The sequence below is a fragment of the Heliangelus exortis genome, chromosome Z (assembly GCF_036169615.1).
Source record: "Heliangelus exortis chromosome Z, bHelExo1.hap1, whole genome shotgun sequence".
Lineage (NCBI taxonomy): Eukaryota > Metazoa > Chordata > Aves > Apodiformes > Trochilidae > Heliangelus > Heliangelus exortis.
The window spans coordinates 57,164,225-57,182,621 of record NC_092454.1 but is presented as its reverse complement, the minus strand read 5'-3'; the positions used below and the strand labels follow the sequence as shown (position 1 = coordinate 57,182,621).

The window sequence follows — 18,397 nt, the reverse complement described above, 5'->3', positions numbered from 1 at the left end:
TTTTTACCATGTGCAGACACATTGCTCTGGGCAAGGTTTCTACATTTTCCCTCCTGTTTTAGCTAGGATGAAACATCTCAGGCTGCCAAAATTCTCAGAAGCATTTACTGCATCAAAGTCAGCTGCAACCATGCACAGCAATCCTTGAAGCTGGACTTGGATGCATGCCCTCTCCTTGCTGTTCATAGATGGTAGGAGGTAGAAATGGCTAAAACAATTCATTTCGCCTGAATGTGCCACCTTTTTGCAGTTAGATGAAAAAACGCCAGAGATGAGTGAGACCTTGCAATCTCTTCCCTTTTCTCCACAGACTGGTCTCTGAGTAACTCTAGGCAAAGTGTGTGTTCAAAGCCAGCACTGGCCCCTACTTCAGAGAAAGAGCCAGGCAGCATATTCATAAAAGCCCTTCTGGCTCATGTGTGTTTTCATTTCTGTCCGATGCGATTCACTTTTACTTCCTGACCAGAACAGGGTGTACTGATCAGTGTGTGTGCAGAGCAGTATACAGGGGCAGGCAGAGAAATGCAAGCACCTTTTACCAGTTCGGTGGCATTTTAAAAACACCGTTCTTCCTATAGCATCCTTGAAGCAGCAAAGTCCAAAACGATCATCCATCATCCCAGGGGAGCCAGAGCAGTTATTTTACAGTGAAGAAGTGTGCGAGTGTCACCTCCCAATTACGACTTTTTTCTCCAGAATCAGGAGCTGTCGTTGTCTCCCTCGACAGGGATTTTGCAATGAGCCTGCCACTAACGGAATTTTTTAATTATTAAAAAAAAAATTTTTTTGAGGGCTGTTTTGGCGGGTAAATATTTTCCTCCGTTCAGCCACCTCCCGCGCCCGGGGACCACCGGGGAAGGGGAGTGCTCCGGGGTGATGGAGCACCGTGCCTTAGCCCCCACGGGCTCTTTGGCAGTGAGGGGGGGGGGGGGGGGGGGTTGCGAGCGGGGGCTCCTCTTCCGGAGGAGCCGCCCTGCCTCCCGCCCCCGGGGAGAGCGGGCGGGGGCGATGCCGCGGGCTGCGGGCTCTCCTCCCCCGTCCCTTTTCCCCGGCCGAATCCGGCGCCGGAGCCAGAGCCGGAGCCGGGAGCCGGAGCCGGAGCGGGCGGCGGCGCGGGCGGGGCGAGGCGCAGGCGCGGCGCACGGCGGGCTGCAGCCGGGCCCCCTCGCCGCTCCCGGGAGCCGATGGCAGCTGCACAGCGCGGCCGCCCGGCGGAGCGCGGCGCGGCTCGGCGCCCCCGGCGCGGGATGCGCGGGCGGGCAGGCGGCAGCGGCTGCGGTAGCTCCGGGAGCCGGAGGGACGGGGCTGGGCGGCCGGCAGCCGCCGCGCTCGCCTGACCTGCGTTACTCCCTTGCCGCGCCGGGCTGCCCCGAAGGATGTCCGCCCAGTCCAAGGGGACCGCATCCTCCTCCTCGTCGCCGTCCGAGGGGCCGCCGGCTGCCTCCAAAGCTAAGGTGAAGGAGCAGATCAAGATCATCGTGGACGATTTGGAATTAGTCCTGGGGGATCTGAAAGACGTGGCCAAGGAACTTAAGGAGGTGAGAAGGGGAGGGCTGCGCGGGCGCAACCCCGGTCTGCTCTGGGGAGAAGAAGGGGGAAGCACCCTTCGCCCGTGGTCCTGGGGACCCTTCACTCCCGGGGCTCCACTACTGCCCCCAGGCTCCTTTCACCACTTTTTCATCTCAGGTCGAGCAACTGGTGGCCGGGCTGGGCACGGGGTGGGCTCCCGGCCATGGTTCGGGGCGGGCAGCGCTGCTTCGCTGCGGCGCCCGCTATCCGGAATGGGACGGGGAGGAGCGGATTAAGGCCCCGTGTCCCGGGTGCCGTGCGTCCCCCGGCGCCGGTCGTACTCACCTTGTCTTCGGAGCGGCTCCTTCCGCGGTCCTCTCACCTCGGCTTAGCTCTTGGAGGTTTTATTTATTTAATTTTGTTTGTTAGTTTTTGTTCTGTTTTCCCGAGAGGGCGAGGGTGCCTCCTCCGCGGGGTCTCCGCTGGACGAGGAGAGTATCTGGGGACCCGCAGCCCGGACCGATCCCGGGCTGCGCGGGGCCAGCATTCCGAGGATGAGAGACGTCAGGAGCGGCACCAGTCCCGCTCCACCGCATTTGACTTTACGGCTGCACAGTGCAGCTCCATGTTCACCCTCAGGCAGCAGCCGTCTCGCATCTCACGACCGGTGAGGGCTGGGGAGGTCCTGGCCCCCCCCCAGCCCCTTGGGCGAAGAGTCCCTGCCAGGCTCGGCGGTACCGGCGCGGCGAAGTCTGCCTCTGCAGGCTGCTTCACCCAGAGCTGAGCGCCCTGTTTCTCTTGCCGGTATAGCAAGATTGCCTTTGTAATCTTCGCTTTGCCGGTGGCGAGTGTCATTTCCCCCAGGTTAATCTGCAGGCGGAGTACGATTACCGCGGGCATGTTCATGAACAGAGAAATGCTATAGCTGAAGGAGGACGATTTGGCTGTCCTTTTGGAGATTTCTGCGTTATCTTGATTTTGCTGCACAACTGGTGGACAGATGGCTGGATTATGCATCGAAATTCATGTCTGGAATTTCTGTGCATTGCCTTGTAATCCTGTATTTGACATCTAAAACAGGCGGTGGGTTTTTTCTGTCAAATGTTAGTTTTCTATTTTAACAACATTGTCAACAAGTTTCATGCAACAGACTTGCCATCTGAGGCAGTCTGAGATTCACCCAGTGTTTCCTATAATGTTAAAAGATATATAAACACACAGCTCACTAATCACAGCTGTTGGACTTGTCACCCCCAATTCCAGATTTCTTTTTTTTTGTTTGTTTTTTTTTTTTTTTAATTATATCAATACTTTATATTTTCCTTAATCTGTTGCTGTCTGTGCTTTGCAGTTTTCTATTTGAGGTTTTTTTAAGTGAAAATAAACATTTTGTGGGGGTAGTTCTTTCAATGTTTTAAACACTGATAGAGCCAGCTGGCTTCTCTTGCTGCAGAAGTACGTTTTTGGGACCTAGAGAGGATTTACTGTTATCTATCCCATGAATGTAAATCATTGTATGCACATAATCAGTCCTAGGTTTCCTCTAGTAATCAAACAAGATCACTGTAGGTGGAGGTCTCATGGCATAATGTACTATGTCTTATTTTATCTGAGCAAACTTGTCTGTTCTGGTTGACTGCACCTGTGAAAGAGAATGGGATTTAACTCTGCTTGATGGGGAAATAGCTTGTGTGGAGCTCCTTCTCCGAAGCAGGGTGAAATTTAAAAGGGAAGTTGTAGAGGAATGCTGCTGTAATGTTACTGGGTGCTATGTACCTGATGAAGGATGGAAAGATTGCCACAGGCATCTCTTTTGAGAAAAGAATTTTTATAAAAAGTATAGTCAAATCTTGTTTGTAATCACACTAGGTTTCTGAGTCATGCTTTTCTCTAAAGATGTCTTACAAAGGTGATAGCTAATACTCTTAAGGATAGGGGTTGCATATGCACTTGTCTGCTTGCTTGCAATGTTACCATTTTCTGTTAAATACACTTTGTATGGCATTTATTTTGAGAAGTCTTCAGAAGTTTGCCATTTGAGCACCTTCAGTTGTCTGCCTTTTGTACCCTGGACTAAATCTGTACAAGATATTTTGATGTATCTGCAATGTGTAACTGTGTATGTGAAAGTTAATTCATGATATTATAAGCTAATAATCAGTCTCCTTCATAGGCTGTAGGATTAAAGAATTGGCAGATCGTTCTTTTAAAGCATACTGGAAGATGAGTCTGTAGTCAGTTTTGGTGTATTACACCTGTGCTTCATTTGTGCTTCCTTACTGAGGCACTAGGCAAAGTGATAAACTAGAGGATGTAAGTTTGCACTTTAATTTCCACTACAAATTGTGTTCTTCTGGAAATGTTCTGGCTACATTTTTATTTTCGTTTGTAGTTGCTGCAGTCTGACTGTTGCTTACTCCTTTTTCTTTTTTTTTTTTTTTTTTTTTTTTTTTTTTTGTAATTAGGAATAAACTATTCTGAAAATAGCCTTTCATTCTTTTTATTACCGCTGTGTTGAAAAAGGCTTCTGTTCTGATACAATGGTATGTCATGGGGTTGCTTTTTTTTGTGCAGTTAAGGTAATACTTAATTGTAATATTGATAGTATGGCATTTGTAGAACACTTTTCCTATTATGTCTACCTATTTGTACCCTAATTATAAAATATTTAATTATTTATTAGATTAAACTTAATGTAGGTATTGGGGTACTCTGGATGTCATCTAGCATCTTTCAGTCTTTTTTGAGTTTTTGTAGACAAGCTACTGTCAAATGGCTTCAGAGTGAACTGTTCTGTAACAGTGTGTAATATGGCTGTACAAGATTCGTATGCCTTGTTGTATTTAGATTGTTATTGTTTAGTTACACTAATGTATTTATGTCTGCTCTTTGTTCTGAAGCTTTTTCTGCTTGACACGTTAACAATTTTTGTATTTAAAAGGAGGAAAAGGAGAAATGGGGAGAGGATGTGGTGTTAAATCCAGATGCATAAACCATGAAGCTTACAGATTTTCTATAAAAGAATTACTAAATCATGTGGATTAAAACATGTACATGGCTAAATCATGTAGATTAAACGTAATACATGTTAGGAGTTAATGTGTCTCAGAAGTGAACATCTGTCTCTTTCCCCTCTTCCCATGCCCCCACCTTTCCACCTTCTCCCCACCCCTCCCCCACACTCCCTCCTTTCCCTTATTAATTGGTCTGGTTTGCTTAGGTTAACACAAAAGACTAAGAATGGAAAGGGACAATGACAATGACATGGAGTGGGTTTAAGTTCAGAGTCTGAGCTAGTCCTCTCTAGAGTGCAGTGAAGAGTGGAGAGACTTGGCCCCTTCTGTCTCCTTGCTAAAAGGAAACAGAGTGGGAGTGTACCAACAGTGGGATGTGTTTTTGTGCTGGAAGAAATTGGTTGTGAGGCTGTTATTTGATGAATATTCCAAAGGAAATTCAAAGGAGTGCCAGAGGATTGAGTGGCACTGACTATTCATTTAGTCCAAGCTATTTCAAAATTAAGTTGGTGAACTCTTAAGCTTTGATTTTCCTCCAGAGGATGGGATAAAAGACCTTTTTCTCTAGACTCCGTCTAGAAAAATGGTTATTACTAAGTCTTGCTTTGCAGATAATATTTATCCATCTGGTACCTTAATAATGAGGTCGTGAGTGCTACTGGAAAGCAGAAATGTACCGACTAAACTATTTTGAATGTAAAATGCATGTAGGGATTGTAGGGGATGTGTGTGTGGACAGCAAGAGGTATTTGTATCACCTTAATGATAGTATATAATTTTTAAGACTTGTCTGCTTTCACATTTTATGATAATGTTGTGCATTTCTCTAGTCTTTAACTTGTTTACATTAAGTAAATACATCTTTTGATAAATACCTTTTGTAGTAATAAAAAATTCATCATGCAGAACAAATGCCTGGAAGTTATGTGTGAAACATCTACATAGCTTTTAATTGGCTAAATACACTTCAACCTTTTATCGAAAGGAAGCAGCTGGGTAGCTATTGCCAGTGTTTAGAAAAACCAAAAATGTAGATGCAGGAGAAACAGAAGCCTTCATAGGCATTGTACATGCATCAGTACATTTCCAGTTTTTCCAAATATACCTTCTCTGCTTTAAATCTTCTAAAAATGTCTTGCTGACAGAACAAGTGAATAATCCTTCCTCATCTAACTGCATTTATTTTCCATAGAGATGTGATCCATAAAATTTGGGCATGATTTAACAAAAACATGTTTTCTAAGTGATGATGGAACTTGCAGATGCCAATGCCTGCTCTTCTCAAAGCCCATGACAAAGTTTGTTATGGGGTAGACAATTCCATCGGATTCTATAGCCAGCCAAGTCATCATTCTTTTAAGGGGAATGTGTTCATGTATTCCATGGTCTTCATTTCTGGATTAGGCCTGTAGGAGCATATTACAATTTCAGCACAATTTCAGCAATATTTTCCATTCTTTTTTTGGTTTTGTGTTCAGCTAATGATCCAGATGGCTGGAAGACAACTCTGCTTCTTGCCTGTTAATCCAGAAACTAGGAAAATGCAGTTTGCATCCACCAAGAGGATTAAAGCAGCAACAGCCAATCATGTATGAATATCCCTGTTGTGCATGCAGTAATAAAAACTGTTTTAAAAAGTGTTTTGGGCTCATACTGCTGCATGCAAGGGAGGTATTACAGCATAGATACAGAGTATACTACATGGAAACCAACAGCAAAATATTTTCAGTGTCTTCCTTTTTCTTCTACTGATCTGTGGCTTTTTTCCTTTTTGGACTGTCTCCAGATGTCAGGGACCTGACCCTCCTTTTGCTAGGTAGTGGCAGCTGAAGGAAGAGGTTTTTCAGCATACTTGTTCCTACCATTAGAAATTCAGTAAATGCTGATGCCCTTCTTGTGTATAGATTCTGGTTGCTGGCCCTCCTAACAGTGTTCCTCTCAGAGTTGTACTTCATTGCATATACTCTTTGTATATGCAGATCTGGTCAGTGAGATGTGAGAGGAACTAAAACTTGTGCTTTGTATTGTTTTAGCTAAGGTTGTGGTCCAGTTCAGGAACGAGAACCAAGGTGCTTTGTGACTATTGACATTGCCCATTCCAAAACTTGCTGATCTCTCCAGCAGCAGACTTTTTTTCTGATTTCTTATTGTAGTCCTTAGTGACAAATGCAATCAAGAATTGTGCATGGATGTTTATTGTAAGTTCAGAGTATGATTCCTTATGCAAGAGAAGCTCTACATAGCAACTTTATTGTGATCTGCCCAGTGGCCCATACAGGGCTGTAAATAGTTATTGCAGGTAACTAAATCGTAATTTTCCTTTTATTTCTTGTAGTCAATGAAGCATTTATACAGTTATACACAACAAAAATGTGCAAATGTATTAGAAACAATTCTTACACTGGCAGTGTCAATAAAGCTGATAGACCTAAAATGTAACTGTGAACCTCAAAAAAATGCCACACTTTAAGGTTATCATGAACATTTTAAATGCTATTAAATGACAAGGTAAGGTTTCTCCACATCTGATTTGAAACCAAAGCTACCAAGAATTAGTAATTGTATTGAATAACACCATGACAAAAGTAACGAGTGTATATAGAGTATTGCTTGTTAATATCAAGGGGCTTAACAGAGGGAAACATGCTGTCAATCTGTGCTAGCTATTTTGTTTTTCCAAACATGTTAGCTACTTCATTCTTTTTATGCAATACTAAGCTCCTGATCATAATCTGTATTGTGCAACTGTGAGCTAAGTAGAGCATATATAAATTCAGTTTTCAAATAAAAACAGGACCACAGTGAAAATACGTATCTTTGTGCTAATGTTTGAACTTCAGTCTGTGCACTACTGACCATGATGGAGGAAACAAGCGTGGTGAGGCATGAACTTCAGTCTGTTTTAGTCAGATTTTGCCATCAACTTCAGTAGGAATGAAAGTAAGTTTAAAGATGATGGAAGTTAGTTTTGGGCTACTTCATTTTTACTAAAACCAGAGCAATCCAGCTGCTGCCATGTGTGTGGATGAATGTGTCATCTGAAAAACAATGACTTGCTTGAGTACCATCTTTGAAGATTACTACTCCCTAGATTTGCCCCCAGCTAATTAACACTCCTATTGTGGGAGGTTCGGGACAGATGGAAATGTCATCCCAGAGTTTAAGCAGTGCTTTCCCATTGTGTCTATTTCACAACACCTTTATGATTAGCATCACTGTCCTCTTCTGGACTTAATTTCTTTTAGAGCTGCAAGTTATTGGTTGTTTTTATTTTGTATTATGTCTGTTCTTTGAAAGACAGATGAACTGAATGGCCAGTCACCTCACAGGTAGCTCATGTATACAATACAGCTCCGCTGTCCACATTTTTTATCTTCTGTAGAGGTTACTGCTGTGAGGCAGTCATGGTGAAGGGGTTTGTTTTGCATATGGACTGCTGCCTTTGCCACTTAACTGGTGGCTGACACTCAGCCATGTTGGTTAACCTTACCTTGGCTACTTGCACATTGCTAGGACTTTGTTTTATTCTTATAGTGGTTGGACTTTCTGTTTTGATATTTTGATGATTTTTTTTGTTTGTGGGTTTTTTGTTTGTGGGTTTTTGTGTTTTTTGTTTTGGTTTTTTTTTTAATGCTATAAATAGCTAACATACATAATTTTCTTAGGATAAGGGTCTTGAGGTAGCATTTCACCCAAATTTCAATGCAGGGTGCCTATTACCTCTTTTACTGGATCTTTGATATGTCAGCTGTGAATGTATGGTAAGGGCTGCAGCCTACACATACCTCCTTCTCTCTCAGCCTTTGTCCAGCTCAATACATAACTGACTCTTGTGCTGGTCATTTGTGCTGCGTATGCCTGCAACACTTCAAAATGTTCTTGGGGAAGAAAAAAAGCAGAGTCTGCTTTCACTGTGGAAGGGCTGAGAAAATCCTCTAGCAGATTTCTCCACAGCTTCTCTATGTCAGGTCTTGTGTGTGTGTGTGTGTGTGTGTGCGCCTGGGTGTGTGGGGTGGAAGGCTTGGTGGATGAGCCACTGGCTTTCTGGTGTGTGCTACAGCTGATGGGAGTAGTGAGAAGCTATTGCCTCCAAAGAGGAGTAGTGCTGCCAGTTTTTGATTTTGCAAAAAATGTAGTATGTTCATATGTCTTTAAAGGTTAACACACTCATCCATTGTTTCATACAGCATGTGCCACGTTGCATTAGGAAGACGGAGGGCACTAATGTTTAATCGTTTACAGATTTCATCACAGACAATTTTTAAGTAATTTGAAAAATCCTGCAATTTTTAATGACCTTTCAATTTTTATTCTTAATTTTTTTTTTTTTTGATAGATCTGCAGCACTTATTTTAGTCTTTCATCCATGATGGTAATATATTCTTTTTGTGTTTACAGTTCTTTCAGTGAACAGTTTCAACATAAAGGCAGGGTAAGACATCCTTATTTGCACTGTAATAATTTGTTTAGTAAGAGAGGGAGATAATTTAATAGTTCTGAAAATAGTCTGAGAATCTTATTATTTGTTTAAAGTAAGACCATCTGCATGGGGCTCCAAAACTTTGATGGGGAACTAAAACTACATTTGGGCTTTCCATTCAACTGCAGAAAGTGAGATAAGTGCTTAAGCTATTCAAAATTTTTTATCTAATAATTTTTATATTTTACTGGAAATGACACAGCGTTAAAACAGGCATTTAAGTGGCCTGGAAGATTCAGGTTGTAAAAAAACCCCAAATAAATCAACAAAAAAAATATCAACATATGAACAGTTTGGACTTTCTTCTCCATTATAGTTTATTGGTTTATACCCACATATCTCTACCATTTCTTATATAAAATTAGTGTGAAAATGTGAAAAATCAAAGTCAGTATGCTTTTTTATTTACTGTGGCATACCAAAACCCAAGTATAATTCTTTCTTTGAATGCTTTGTCACTGAGATCCTTTTTTTTGTGGTGTGATATGTCTTCTGCTTTTATTTGCCCTTTTGTTAAAAAACAGGCAAACCCTACTATTTCGTTCTCTGAATTGTTTTAATAGTGCATGCTAATGAGAGAATAATTAGAATAATTGTCCAGTTCAGTAGTTATTGGAAAAATAATTAGAACAAATATATTTATTTTAAAATACAGAATCAGAGGCTGGCTGAAGTTGAAAGGGAAATTGTCTAGCCAATTCAGCAGTCAACTAGAGCATTTAGCAAAGAGTCTTGTTCATTAATACTTTAGGGATGGTGACCCCACAAACTGTTTGGACTACCTTTTCCAGTATTGAATCTCCCTTGGAGTAAAATTGTTTTGTCTTGTATGCCTGTTGCCAGTTTTCCTCTCATTTAACCCTACTGAAAAGAGTCTAACTTTGTCTTCTTTCAATCAAGTATTTGTACACTTGAGGATAAGTTTCTCCTGAGCCTTCTTTCTCTAGGCTAAACAATCCCAGTTCTCTCAGCTACTCTTCACATAACGGATCCCTTAACCCCCTAGTCATCTTCCCAGCCTTTTGCTGAACTAGCTCCAGTATGTTCCTGTTTGTCTTTTACTGGGGAGCCCAGAACTGTGCACAATACTTCAGATGTTGCATCAACTAATCAGGTATATTCAGTAAAATGCTAGGTTACTAATATTTCTGAATAAGTATTTCTTTATATGAAGATTTTAAATTAGCTGAAAAGCATATTAGAAAAACATACTCCTTTGCATTAAAGCTGCAGTAGTAAATGGTTATGGACTTCTTACTGCTTGTGATCTCAGGCTGGATTTTACTTACTTTCAGATGGATAAATAAATTGCAGATTTGCAATATAAATCACTTTATGAATATAATGGATGCATATGCCAGGGGTTTGGAGCTGGTATCCATATATATGAGGGCATATGTGTGACACTAGGCTGTGATGATGGGAAGGGCGGGCTGCAGCTCCTGTTGATTTTACAGGAATTCCACTCCTCAGTATGATCTCTTATGAAACTATGATTGTCCCCAACTCCAAATAAAATTGTCTGGGCAAATTCAATGTAATTACTTAGACTAACCACTTTTTAAACCGCTGAGATTAAATTTACCACTCCAGCCCCTGCAGTTGTCAGATTTCACTTTGGTTTCTCATCTTCTGTTGTGTTATACTAATCCCTCCTTTTCTATGAGGCATCGATTTGCCTCACTGTTAGTGGCTATCAGGATGACAGCTGGTTTGTTAAGCATGAGAGCCTTTGTCTTTCCATTCTTTAGTTTCTCTCAGGAAGGTCAAGATCAAAGTTTAAAGATCTGTCTTAACGAATTTCAGGTGACTCTGGAATTCATCTTAATAACTCAATTGTTTTATTGCATCTTTTGCATGCTAAAGAAAATTCACTGGTATAGGACCTGGAAGCAGTTAGTATATTCTTTTCTCTCTATGTTCCTAATGTGCTGTACAAATGAGAGTTGTCTTATTTGATTTCCAATGTTATCTGGGCTGTATTACAAACAAAGATTTTGTTCAAGGTCCATGGTAAGTTAAATTCACATTGTTTCCCAGCTTTCCAGTTCAGCAATCAGAATATTTGAAATTCACTCCATTTTTTTCTCAAATTTCTACAGTGCTTCTTTCTTAAGTGATTGATTTTCTGTTACGTACTAGAGTGTACTTTATTCTTTAGGTGGTTTTACTGATGACTGGAGAGGCCATTTGGATGGGATAAATTTATGGCAGCAGGTGGTCTTTTCCAGCACTACTGAGTTTTATCTGTGAAAACTGAGTGGTACATTCTAGGCTTATTTGACTTTCATTGCTTATAGGTAATAGCAATGGACAGTTTTAAGGTTCAATAAAACTTTGTCATTTGGATAAAGAAATGTCCTCTGTGTAATCCCAGTACTGCGGTTTGTGTGATTTGTTAAGATCAGGACACTATACAACCATACACATCTTTGCTGAAGTACTGATTTTCATTTATTGAAATGAAAGTATAGAGGGTACAGATGGTACAGTGACCCTGTAAGGCTTCTAGAAAACTACTGATTGACCAAACTGGTTTATGTTGAGACAAGACAGTGAGATTGTAGCAATTGTTAGTTTTTGTTGTTGTCTGTTGACAATTCATTTGCATTTGCTTGTTTTTCAGGTGGTGGTTACCTTATTAAAAAAAAAAAAAAAAAATCATAGAATTTGAATGTTTGGATTGTAAGCACTTTAAATCATGTGCAAATACTTTGGTTAATTATTTAATTAGCTCTCTTAACATTTTAGCAAGCAGAGTCTTTGCTGACGTGATGTTGTGTAACCATGAAGGTAAGTGGAGACTTTAAATGAGCTTGATGACTATCATGGAAAATATAATGTACTGCAGAGATACATGAGGGAACATAGCTGCACCAGAAAGTCCAGTTCCCAAGCCAGTATTTTGCTACACATTGTAATCCATAAAGTAGGGATGGATGGATTAGTTGCATGAACAAAATCTTAATATGGTGTCAGGTGCTAAGGAGGCTGAACTAGAAAAAGTATCTTTGGCACAGAAGTCAGAACCATGATACTTTTAAAATATGTACATTGTCTTTGAAGAAGTTTTGAAGGATAGTGTAAAACTGAGGCCACTATAATGAAGTTATAACAGTGGCTTGAATTAGTTTTTTTTCCCCTTATTTCTAAGGTGGGGTAAGCTGAATAAACTTTGCCTGCCATCTTGTATTAACTGGCCTGTTGTCCTTAAGTGGTGCCAGTCATTCTGTATATTAGATACTTATACCTATGTGTGTGAATATGGTGTCTGATTCATGTGGTAAATAATAAAAACATAATAATAATAACATAATTAATGTTCTTCATTTTGGTAGAAATTACTGGTATAGAAGGCATGTGTTGAGGTTCCAGTGCTTTTAATTTAAAGCTTAAGTTATTTGCATACCAGATAACTATAGTTTAAAATTGATTAAGGAAGTATGTAGGAATTTTACACTTAATATTAGGTAACTGATAGAAATGCATTTTAAAAATGCCTTAAAATATCTTCTAAAATGTTAAAAGCCTTTAACAGGACTTTTAATGCCTTCTTTTCACTAGTGAATCTTTTTGGAAGGTTGCAGGACTGTAACAGGTAGCATCCTAGTAGAAAACCTAGCTTCATCTTCATGCATGCCTACTGTATACTATTTCTAGGAGATGAATATTTAGCTATCATCATGAATCTCTATTGCAAGTTTCTTAAAATTTTTTTAAAAAATAAATCAATGCTATTAAAGTTTTTTCAGTTTGAACCACATTAGAAATATGGGCCACTTTTACAGTATTTTCAACAGAATAGTGAATCTATCTGGTCAGTTATTTTCTCACTAATCTGGTAGTCTCCTGCAAATTTACATCTGACTTTAACAGATACTACTCATCCAAGGGCATAATAGTAAAATACTGAAAGAAAAAATTAGTAAATAATCTTCTGAATAAATTATTTCTTTGGGCAAGATGTAAACAACCTTGTCTTGACACTTTGTATTATGAAGTCAGATGTAGTTAATCTACAATAAAAAACAAGGAATGATCTGTATTTCTGTAGATGTTGTGGATCATTTGCTAAATGTGAAGCTTCTATTTTACCACTTCTGACAGTGCTATTTCATGATACAGCATTAATGTCCTGGTACTATGCGACAGCTTTTTGAATTATTTTTGTTTCTTTATTTTATATTGCTATTGCTATTTATTAATAATTACAGTTATATTTATATTTAAAAACATTTTATGTTTTGAGAGAGCGGCAAGGCTCAGAGGGAATTTGGAACATAGTGAGCTCTAGTTTTCTAAAAATTAATTTCTTGTTTTAATAACTGCTTATTTTGTACAGGCAGAGTACGTCTCCCATGTACATCTCTTGCTTCTCAGCTTAATTTGGTAACCAAGAACGAGGCATCATTGGCATCACTGTGAATTACAGATAAGATACATCTTCCACACATGGTTTTCTTGTACATAATGAAACAAAGTTGTGTGCTACAAAGATAGTAATATACTGCAATTAAATCTTGATAAGTAGATTTAATGATAATTAAATGTCTGTTTTGAACAGATAAAATTGTTTCCTTGCTCTTTGTACAGTAACTTCATTGAAGAACTTTGGGTTAGACTTTGGAGCCTCTGGCTGGAGAACAAGATGTCAGCATCTTGCTTTCTTCTAGTGTAAAGTAGCAAGTATATGTGGTTTTAAGGTTTCTTACTAAGGAGGAGCTACTGTTGTAGTTCTGATGTGCTTCCTAATGCAAACTACCATGTAATACAGACATAGGGAGCATAATACATTGTCTTTGTGAATGTAAATTGATCTAGGCAAGAACCCCATTAGGGAAACAAGTAATCAGTGAAGTTTTGTTAAAATTTTAGCAGTAGGATAGATTAAGTTTTTTACAAAATCTTTTCCCCTTGGCACTACCTGTATCTTTAATTTACTTCTGGTTTTTTGTTTGTTTGTTTGTTCGTTTGCTTGTTTTGTATGGCGCTTGTGATGCAAACTATATGCATCTCAAATTAACATACAGACAGAACTGTGTTGTGGCTAGACTACTTGCAAAACTTGTCTCCTGTGATATAGACATGTACTTTACATAATTTACTTTGTTCATGCATATATGTCCTCTAGTAAAAGTGGTTGCAGAAAATACACAAGGCATCATCTTACTTTTTTTTTAAGGAAACACACCCTGTTTCTAGCTTTGTAGAAAGATTTCTCCAAAGGAATTATTTTCTTTAAGGGCATCAAAGGGGAGCAAATTACCTTTGTGTTTTCTGAACCACATCTAAGGAACAAACTGTAAAAAGTCTGAAGAGACTTGCAGGCTAAGTAGAGGTATTTGCTGCGTGAGATACTGTGTTTCTCTATATTATTGCAGTGTGTGCATTAAGAAAGAAATCTTGAGAGCAAATAATGTGCTTTCCCAGATGATGAGGCAAACATGTTGTATTAAATTTGGCAAGAATTTAATGGTTTCCTGTTCAGAAAGTTTCTGTGTTCTTATTCTCCTAGAAAATACATTCTGGATAAATGTTGACACAGTGGTATGATCTGGATTTGCAGACTGCTCTTGAGTCTTTGCTGCTTTTGGGCTCATCCCTGACTTGTCTAACAAGATTGTTTTTTTCACTACAGATGTGAAGAAAATCATAACTTTAAAAAATAGGAATAGTAAATGTTGATAAATTTGTAAATTCTTGGTAAAGCCGCAGAGTGTCACAGATGCTGGAACTGTTGAAACGGAATGAAGAATTTATAGAAAACGCATGAAGAAAAGAAGGAAGAAAAAGGAGGGATGGAAAAAAAAAGCTTTGTGTGACATTTTTTCCAGCTAGAAAAAGAAATAAAATTTGAATAGAAGACATTTCAGCCATAAATTCTGCCTATGATCTTTAAATTTATTTATTTATTTTTTTAAACACCCAGGATATTTTTGTTAGCATTGCTACTGAGCTCAGGTAGCTTGTGAATATTCCTTTCTTTACCTGTACTTGTATGTTGGCACACTAGTAAAGAAATATTTACTCCTTTTATTAATTTGATTTACTATTTGGTAAAACAGAGCTTTTTAATCTCTATTTTGATTGATTTATTATTCATAGGAATGTGTACAATATTGTAGGTGAGGTCTAACCACAAGCAAGAGGTAGATTTTAGCTCATCCAGTGTGGACGTTTTATATGTAATTTAATTATCCTAGTTAAACCACTTTTATTTACAGTCTTCATTTATTTTTCACAGGCATATCTAAAGTGAAGGGGTTTCATTTAGTGTATAAGCCTGTAGCTGCCATCTTTTTATTTAAATATAAATGCTATATAAGGCTTTTTCTCCATCACCTGTTGTCACATTTGACTGTCAAAATTAGAAAGTCTTCAAAGTCTTGCTGTTGGCCCTGGAGGCAAGTGTATGCCAGCAGTTCTAGAGCTGCACATCTGAGCTCATCCTGTGCTCTCAACCCAGTACATAAAATTTCTCAGCTTTCATTTCTGTCTCTGATGCTTGGAGTTAAATTTCCGTTGTCTGTTGTGTGGCTTTATAGGCATAACTGATACTCAGTGTAAGAATAAAAGCCAAGTAGTTCAACCAATCCCTTAATTAGTTAATTTAACCAGTTCCCTTAATCAGTCAATTTATTTCTTTAATTTATTTTTTAAAAATTCAATTTTAAAAAATTGAATTTAAATTTTTTTTTTTAAATTGAATTTTTTAAATTTTCCTTTTGGGTTTTTTTCTATTTATATTAAACTAAGTGTGCCATGGTTTATGTGCCAGATTATTTCTATGATCGCTTTTTCTACAGGGCCTGAAAGATCTGAAATGGTATAATTTCTTAATGAAGCAATGACTAGTTGAGAACTATGTGTCTGGTTTTAATCTCAGGAGTACTTGTGTATTACCACTAACAATAATGTTCCATGTGTCACTGGACATGTTTGAAATAGGAGATGGGAAGTGCAAATGCCAGCTAATAAGTAGTGTACTACAGTGAAGGGGATTCTGTGGGTTTAGTTGTTCCAATAGGCTCAAAGACCTAACATTTACTAGGAAATTTTATGAAACAATGGTTACACAACTGTAGTGTTGCTAAAGTATTGTTTAAATAATCTAAATCACAGCAATTGAGACTTCAAAGAGAAAAGCTGAAAAAAGCAGGACACAAAATGAAGGAAACTCATGTTGGTCTTAAGAGTCTGATTAATATCTGTACGGTCTGGCAAGAAGATCTGAAATACCAGAAATACAACTCCACCAGGGCTTTTCACTGAAATTTATTCTTGCTATTCTTTATCTTTATTATTCTTATTTTTTCCCCACCTCCTTTGAAATCTTCTTCTTAGCTCTCCCTTAAAATCTAGCTTTAACTTTCATGAAGGAGTATGTTCATCATGACTTTTCCACAGTGTTAGTTTCATATTGTAGTTTATAGACTATCACATTTCTATTTCTATTGGGATTTTTGTAAATATCTTGTTTATTCATTATTAAAAGATCATAGCATTTTTGATCAAAAAAGCATATGTTGTGGTGCTCCTTTGTCTGTTTTCTCAGTCTGTGATTTTTTTCCAAAAGCATATTTCAAAATACCTTTTCCCTTTCTCCTCTGTTACTACATCTTACAGGAAACAAAGGTGGTTTACATCACTTCAGTTCTGTTCTTGTTCTAAAACAAAGTGATGCTTCTAATTAACTGCCACCAAGTGTCCTGGCCTGGTTTCTGTTGTGGCAAACCCTTAATTCTCTCAGCATGGGAACGAACTTTCTCAATTCTTCCTGCCTTCTTTGAAGGCTAGATTTCGTCTGTTGTGAAACATGGCCAAAGACTAACACCCTCTTGGAACTGGAGTGTCTACTCTAACAGATTTTTTTCTCCTCCTCTTTCTTCAGTTGGTAGATTTCTGGTAAGGTTATTTTTAGCTCTGGAAAATGTTATATCAAATACCCAATCAAAAGCAAGATTAAAAGTACTGAAGCAATTTAAGTGGTGTTTCTGTTTGAGGAAGCGACATTAAACATTTGTCTTTGCATGTTGCTACAGACCTGCTCTATCAGTGAAGTTAAGTAAAGTCTAAAGACTAATTTACTGGATCATCTTGCATGTCAGTGTCCAAGGAGCACTGTCTAAAATGGCTGGGTACATTTCAGGGGCTTAAAATGCCATTCTGAAGAGTTCACTTATGTTCACTTAATTTTGCTTTGCAGACAGTATTACAGATAGTTTAGGGTGTCCCTGGACTGCCAGGTGCTTCCCTTTATAGAATACTATCTTCAGTTGCTTACAGTTTTTCTGTTAAGGCCAAATAATTCAGACAAAAATTTTCAGTGCTCCATCATGCTGGTATTACTTTTAAAAAAAGCTTCACTTTAGACTAAGTGGTTAATTTTACTTCAAAACCATGGGGTTGATTTTACTTGAGAATGTCATTGTTTTGATCATATTTGCCATCTTTATGCTTGAAGGATGTTTTCTCCCATCCTTTCTAGCCTTTACTAGAATGCATTTTTGTTTGTTTTTTTTTTAATCATGGAAGCATGTATGGCATAATCATATTTGCCATCTTTATGCTTGAAGGATGTTTTCTCCCATCCTTTCTAGCCTTTACTAGAATGCATTTTTGTTTGTTTTTTTTTTAATCATGGAAGCATGTATGGCATAACTAGGTGATTTTAAATGCCTCCTCTGAGCTGCTGTAACAAGCCTGAGTCCAGGGCTGCAGCTTGTAAATGACAAGGAGATTTTTGGTACAGTGCGATGCATACCTGTAATGAAAGTAGAAAGCTGAACAGCAGATTCAGGGTAAACCGGAATGAGGATGCTGCAGTGTACATAATCAATTTGATTTGTACAAGGCAGGGTTTGCAGAGGGGGATAGGAAAATGACCATAAATTAAAAATTAATATGCTAATAAGTCTGTGACCAGATATGTGCATGTTAAAGGGCAATGAGAAGATGTCAAGTTTGAGAGTTTTGAGCAGGATCTGTGTACTCAGACCCCTTTCAAGCTGTGTACTTAGGCCCCCATTCTTCATTGTACTGAGTGAAAAGGCTTCCAGGATTTTGGACTCTCTGCCATCCTTCATCATGTTTCTTTGTATACAAGGGGCCTTGTAATGATCTGGGTGTCTCAGTCTGCATATCAGTACGGTGCCAAATGATGGAGCTGATTGTTTCCCTGTTTTGGTTTTCTTTTAAACCAGGAGATGCGAAATAAACCTGGGGTGTTCTTAAAATGGTTTCTTTATTGGTTTTGATGCAGTTTTCAGTTATATTCTCATAGCTGTTTCACATGAGACTCTGCATTACTTATGCAAGACTCTGCCATAATCTGGAGTATTTTATGATGGTTCATACTTGCTATGTAATTAGCTCCGTGGTACTGCGTTGTCCT

General features: G+C 38.9%; 1 protein-coding gene across 1 annotated transcript in view; it reads left to right on the top strand.

The window, feature by feature from the left end:
• The first annotated feature begins 1,040 nt into the window (after positions 1-1,040).
• Positions 1,041-18,397, top strand: part of PRR16 (proline rich 16) — a 144,818-nt gene continuing 127,461 nt past the window's right edge. Inside the window, exon 1 of the mRNA XM_071730734.1 lies at positions 1,041-1,538. Coding sequence (XP_071586835.1) covers positions 1,377-1,538 — 162 coding nt within the window. The 5' untranslated portion in view covers positions 1,041-1,376. The remainder of the gene's footprint in view (positions 1,539-18,397) is intronic.